Source organism: Cebidichthys violaceus, unplaced genomic scaffold (genome assembly GCF_023349555.1).
Source record: "Cebidichthys violaceus isolate CVI_PGR_0920_01 unplaced genomic scaffold, fCebVio1.0.p SCAF_36, whole genome shotgun sequence".
Taxonomy (NCBI): domain Eukaryota; kingdom Metazoa; phylum Chordata; class Actinopteri; order Perciformes; family Stichaeidae; genus Cebidichthys; species Cebidichthys violaceus.
The window spans coordinates 1,215,646-1,222,290 of NW_027176550.1; the positions used below are offsets into that span (position 1 = coordinate 1,215,646).

The 6,645-nt window shown below is 48.0% G+C and overlaps 1 protein-coding gene across 1 annotated transcript in view; it reads right to left on the bottom strand.

Annotated features, from left to right (window-relative positions):
- Nucleotides 1–6,645, bottom strand: part of grin2ca (glutamate receptor, ionotropic, N-methyl D-aspartate 2Ca) — a 51,169-nt gene that overhangs the window by 33,053 nt on the left and 11,471 nt on the right. The window contains exon 2 of the mRNA XM_068725612.1: nt 2,412–3,013. Within this exon, the coding sequence (XP_068581713.1) occupies nt 2,412–3,013 (602 nt within the window). The remainder of the gene's footprint in view (nt 1–2,411; nt 3,014–6,645) is intronic.

Below are 6,645 nucleotides of genomic sequence, written 5' to 3' on the forward strand. Positions count from 1 at the left end.
AGGAGAAGCCCCGTCCTCGTTCGTTGTCTCCGCCGACCACCAGACCCCCCCCCCCCCCCCCCCCCCCCTCGTCGCCGCTAAATGACCTCGCCGTCTCCGATAGATGCAGTCGCCGAGGACAACGATGGCGGAGGACACAGTTTTGGGAAAAGTGTGACAGTCGCTATAAAACGTTTTCACATCACCAAACAGATGGGAAGTCGTGCATAATTGAACCACTCTTGACCTCTTTTTTTGCCTGGTTCCACAGATCCAAATCCATTTCTTTATGATATATCAGGAATATAAAGAGAATAGTTCAACCCACAGGATCCCTGAACATCAGACTAAAGGATGCTTGTCCCGAACAAAAGAGATAAATCGAGACACTCAACAAAGACTCAGGGTTAGTTGTTTCTTCAAACACCTGAGAAGTGACGTCTTGTGGATGTCTCCTGAGAAGCAGAAGTCGTGCCATGAGGTCAGAAAAGGAGATCGTCGAGCTACGAAGCGTCAGACGCGGAGGAACTGCAGTTTGCATACTGACAGTGAGCATTGATTTCTTTTATCCCTGACCACAAACTCTCCTGAATCTCCACCGAGTGCTTTTAAATATCTAAACCCAACCGTAGAAGTGAAACTCAAGAGCAGACGCCAAAGACCTATTTGATTGTTTAGGTATAGGGACCATTTATGTGAAAGAAAATCAAACGTCAAAAGATTACGATTTTGTCTTCCAACGCTTCTGAAAACAAGACCATCGATGATTGCGCCGCGTCCCGTTTTGCACGGACACTCTTGCGTTGCTGCGTTGCTGAGTTTCTAGTCAGGCGTCCGTCGACCCACCCTGAGCTCGTTTGAGAGGCCTAAACGAGCTCAGGGTGGGACATGGCTTTGTTTTCCGTCACATCATCGCTCATAAATAATGTATTTATGACTTAAACTGTTGGCTAGAGCACACCATTGTTTACAAGAACACTCCATAGATCTAGCATCTCTTAAACGTCGCTCTCAAAGTGCGCAAAGACTGATGCGCTTAACTTTACGACGCGTTTAGTTCAGCTCAAGCCAAGATGACGAAGAGAGAGACTTTATTTAAAGTTCAAGAACGCATGACGTTCCTGAAGTCAGTTACATAATCGCGGTCTTAATAAAGACCTAAATAGTGGCGCTTAAGATTCCTGCCATAACGGAGCGTCCGTAGAAGATTGTCTTGGCGTTGGCTCCGTCTCATCTTGCACAGCTGCGCTAACAGTTGGTCACGTTGAGTGCTTTTTCATTATACTTCGGGGGTTCAATTTAAAATGAAAGTATTATCCTTAGCGTCTAGTTTATCTTCAAGCACAACAAACAAGACGCCGTAAAGTACACAGGAGATGAGTCTACAGCCACCGGTGGGGGGGGGGGTTCATATCTCACGCTCGCCATTAAGCGCCATTAACCGCAAGTCACCGCATAGTCGTCTCCCTGGTAGGAGCCTCCACTCTGTAACTCACTAATGTCATTTATGAGCACCGTCTTCAAGTGGTCCCCGGTGGCCATTTTTTTTCTAAATGCGAGTGCAGTCTTTGCCAAGAGAATCACCACTGGCCACGAGCCCTCCTCTCGTGTTAACACGCATCACGCATTGTGTGTGTGTGTGTGTGTGTGTGTGTGCGTGTGTGTGTGTGTGCGTGTGTGTGTGCGTGCGGCGATGTTTAAACACGGAAGAAATGAACGTCCCCCGCCCTGCTGTCAAACATCCTTCATGAAGACGAGCGTTTTACGCAACGCAAACACTTTGACGAACGCCACGGGAACAATGTAGTGCGAGTCCACCGTGGTGTTTAAATCATGGTGCGACAAGCAATATGAATAAAGGCCAGTCTCTGAAGGGATGGAATTACATCTATTGTAATAGCTGACGTTGTAAATTCAACAAAATGTAAATTACCACGGAAGTCAATTTCGCCAATCGGCCGCCTGCAAGTTTCTCTCTGTATATTATACCCACGTCTTTCTGTGCAGTGAATATGTTTCCAGCCGCTTCTACTTTGTCGTTTCTTTAAAGCAACACTTGCTGCTCGTTGTTTTCTGTAAAAGCTTGCTAGGAGGGAAAGTGATGGTGGCCTTTGAGCTGCCTGATGGCTTTAAATGTGAAACATCTGTCCAGGAATTAGGCCCGTCGCAATAACTACTATCATTGGATGATACATTTTGAGGCTCGATATTAAGCTTTTTTTTCCCAGCCACTTGCCCGATAGATGAACTTAGATGTCTAAAAAGGAAAGTGTAGGCTTATTAAAAAGAAAAGAATAAAATCAGCAGGGATTTGGTGCTTTAACGTAACAAGATAAGATCAATTTGACATTTTTACAACGAGCAGAATCCCTAGAAACAAGGAAGCTTCCTCCTGAAATATGATGAAGTGAACTTATAAGACTCGGTCCTACCTGAACAGAGTGTCGTTGGCAGGAGTCGGCTTGACGGGGTTGTGACAGTCGCTCTGGCCCTCGGGAACAAAGCCCCTCTGCTTCTGAAAGCTCTGCACGCCTTTCACCACGATGGCCACGCCGTCCTGCACCCTCTTCCTCAGGCTCATCCTCCAGCGGTCCGTGATGATGCTGATGAGCCCCACGGGGAAGCTCTCGGGCGGGGCGATGTCCGGGTTCCCCACCGCCAAGCTGGGGATAATCCAGATGTAGCCCGGCCCCACCAGCCTGGACTCGGCCGCCATGCTGAACAGGTACTGGGCCTCTTCGTGGGAGCAGTAGACCAGCAGCACCTGGGCGTCGATCTGCTGCAGGAGCCTTCGCGCCCGGATGTCGTTCATGCCGTCGGCGGACATGTCGAAGGTCAGCACGTCCTGCAGGTCCCATATGAAGTAGCTGGTGTCGGCGAAGGACTTAACGTAATCCACGTAGGTTTCGTAGCCCGGGTACAGGCTGGTGATGACCACGAAGCTGTCCCAGTTGTACTCCTCCATCACCTTGAACATGCCGTTGATCTGCTGCTCGATGGAGGAGCCCAGCTGGAGGAAGTTGGAGCCCTCGCCCTGCATGAAGAAGGAAAACATCATCGTTTGCGCCGGAGTAACGAGGAAGAACCCCGAAACCCGTCGGCGGGATTGAAGTTCTCTCTACTTCTACGTGACGGTTCTGCTTCCACAGAGCAGCAGGACGTTTATATTACAGAGGAAGTCAAAGCCAGGGAGAGTGAGGAGCACAGTACAAAACTGCTCTTAGTTCAGAGGGTTAACACGCCTTAATTCGGTGTGTATGATGTGCGGTAGGATCTCTGGAGGTTCCTCTTTTCTCTTCTCGGTACGCACAGACTTTACACAAAACCACACAGAGAGAAGTGGGTTGCCCAACCGGTAGGCTCTGTAGTACGGCTCTGACGGGGAGTTAAGCGGTTCTGCTTTATTCTGCTCCCCCCAGGAGCCGCAGACCCATTCATCACTTTAAACTCGCGCGTCCTACTTTTTTGCCGCGCGAAAAACACCGGACCGTCGTCCACACTTGCAAATTCAGAGGGATGGCACTATCACCGCGAGCCAGCGCTGCGCTCCGCGATTCATCCGTCTTTTCTGCAAATGCACTGACCTCAAGAGAGAGAGAGAGAAACATACTTTATAGCTTCTCTATGTGTGATAAAAAGCACTTTGGGGGAAGTGGAGCTTCAGGCGTCGTGACGTTTGTTGCCAACCGTTCGTCAAAGACGTTACACCTGCTGTGACATCACGGATTGGGGCGTGGCCAAAAGGTGCCCGAAAGATCCCCCCCGGGTGCCGTTGATTTAGTATCGAGTTGCCCTTTAAAGGTGCTGTCTGCAACGCTTTGAAATCAATGAATCGCCACTGAAACGAAACGGCAACACAACCTGAACAGTGCTCTTCACTTCGCCTCTTGGGTTACGACAAAAAAAGAAGCTGAATTTCTTCGAGCACGAAGACTGAAAGCACAAAAAAAAAAAAGAAATTGTTTTTCTTCCAGTTTAAATAAAGTGTGCTGATGAAATAAGTGACGTAACATTTATTGTTATAACCGTTATGTCTCATGCTTTCCTCCACTAAGTTTGCAAAATGTTTTATTAATTCCTTACGACTGAGCTTTAAAGCTTTAATAAAGCCTAAAAAAAACTAATTATGAACACTCACTAAAGGGTAAATTAACAACTGGTACCTAAATACTACCTTCTACTAGATAAAGCTTATATATATATATATATATAAGTTGTTAATTTGAAATCTCTGGACAGGAGCTGCAAAACATCCACACCAACAATCTATTGATTGAGTTTATTTATTCATCAACTGTAAACGTGAAGTAAAACGTCATCGACGTCTTATTAACCAGTGTAATTGCATAGAAAGCAGTTGGAAAGCTGAAATCAAATGTAGATTTATAGAAGCGTCGCTATGAAGCCGGCCGGCGCGGTAATTACACCGACGTATCGCAATTAATGCGACGGCGGCGGACCGATTGCATGTGCAGCCATTAGTCTCAACGGAGATTATTGATTCGTCAGCAGATTCCAATTACCGTGCCGCTGTCTTCACCGCTGCTCTGCAAAAACAAACACCGTCATTAAACTCACGACTCATCTGCAGCAGCAGCGTGACATCAGAGTGAGCGACGGTGTAAGGTTCTGAGATTACGGTGCGGTGATGGGGTTTGTTGTTCTATTAGAGGACTTCATTCTTCGTACGTTGCCTCTGATCTTTCTCAAGATGGAATATAAGTTCTCTGGGGTGACGTCGTTGTAAAAAGCTCTTTCAGTGGAGCTGATATTGTTGCGTGGTCTCCTCCTGACCCCGCCCCCCATCTCTGGGGACAAACCGCTCCACCCTGGTGGACCGGAGGTGTCGGGGTATCCTGAGATACCGTGGTCTTGTTCGGCCTCAGTCTCCTCGCTGTCCTTGAAGGAGGTTCAGCGGTCTTGTGATGTACGAGCGGCTTACGACTTCAGACGTCGCGGCTGAATCCGACTGTACCGCGCTCACGCCTCCGAAAAACATCTTCTTTTTTTCCCCTCTCGCCTCGTTTCACTTGTCACACTCCTTGCTTGCTCTCGCTGCTCTTCTCGATATCCTCAAAACAGTGAGGTAGCTGTATATGAGAGGGTTTTATTTTAAAGCGTGGTTTCTCTAAACAGGAGGTCCTTGAACACATCCCAAAAAACGCCCCAACAAGAAATGATATATAGTAATAACCATGTAAGTGGGACAGTGGTTATGATATATTTGTCATCGGCGTCTTTACTAGAAACTGGTCCCGGCTCAGTGTGAGAGACCTGCTGTGGACTGAAATGGATTAGACTGCAGTGGAGGCCGCGTACGTTAGTTGCAGGGATCTTATGCAGGTTAGTCACGGAGCAGCTTGAGAGGATCCTATAAATCGACTCATTTTCCCTCCTTCCCCTCGCTGTCCCACAGCAAATCTGCCGGCGTTATTGCCTCATTCCTGCGTCTTCCTAAATCAACTTTGTCCGTCCGTCCCCAGGTCGCCAAGGTCGTCACAGAGTGACGGCTGCGAGCGTGTTTACGCGTGTGTTTTTTTTTTACCGAACGCCTCGTACATACTTAGCAGCCCGAGGGTCTGTCGGAGTTAAAGCGTCACGATCTTCAACGGCTCAATTAGCGGAGAAGCAGACTTGATAGCGCCGTCCAAAAAATGAGCCCGGGGCATTACCGCCGGGCTCAGCCGCAGCTCAGGGAGGCCTGAAGTCACGACCGCCCTGTCAGCGCGTGGTTACTGTCCACAGCATATGCTGGAAGGAAATGAAACGGTCACAGTCGGTTTACGCGGGGACGTAGTATGAATTCCCCACCAGTGCTTAAAGAGTCCAGTAGGCTCCTGTGATGTGTTATCCAGACACATCTGAAGGCAAACACGTTTGTGCCCGTTCCAACCGCCACACTTGAAAAGTGGGGCACAAAAAAAAGAAATAAAAAATATCCCGTAATCACAGCCTCCTCCGGGCTGCATCCCACTTCTTCCCTGATCTCCCTCCAAGAGTTCTGTCTCCTGTCTCTGTAGCGTCGGCGTGATGAATCTGCCTCACGCTTTAGTCGCTAAACTCTTCGTAGTTAAAGAAACTCTCGTTTCTGCGGACCTGCGGCGGTCTGGGCGCTCGTGTGACGTCGAAGTGTACTGCAGGGTGTGTCGGTGCACTGTGACATCACTGTCGGTGTGGTTAAAGGTGCAACAGACTTCAAACCTTTAAACTTTGATTAAAATAAATGTTATTTCAAAGAGTCCGGTCTAGACTGTGTCCACTCTAAAGACCTTTACACACCGGGGGCGTTTTTCCTCGTGCGATTAATTTGCACGTCAATAATTTTAGTCCGAACTTACGCAAGAACGCGTCAAACGAAGTGGATTTCTCTGAGAGGCGTCAACCAATCACGTTGTGTGGAAAAGGACATGTATGTCCGGACCAAGATAGCAAACTTTATTCCTCCTTGCAACCTGGACAAAAAGGCGGCACAGACGAGATCAACCCCATCCGTCCTTACCTTTCACAATAAAAGCTCTAGACATATTAACAGGGGACAGAGTCTTTTGCTAAAGGAAACTTTAGTCATCCTGGCAGTAGTCCTCTGCTAGCGTGACTCTTTTGGGACCTTTTTTTTTAAAAAGCGTTGCAACACTTAACATATTGCCATCTGAATGAATAGTTTTA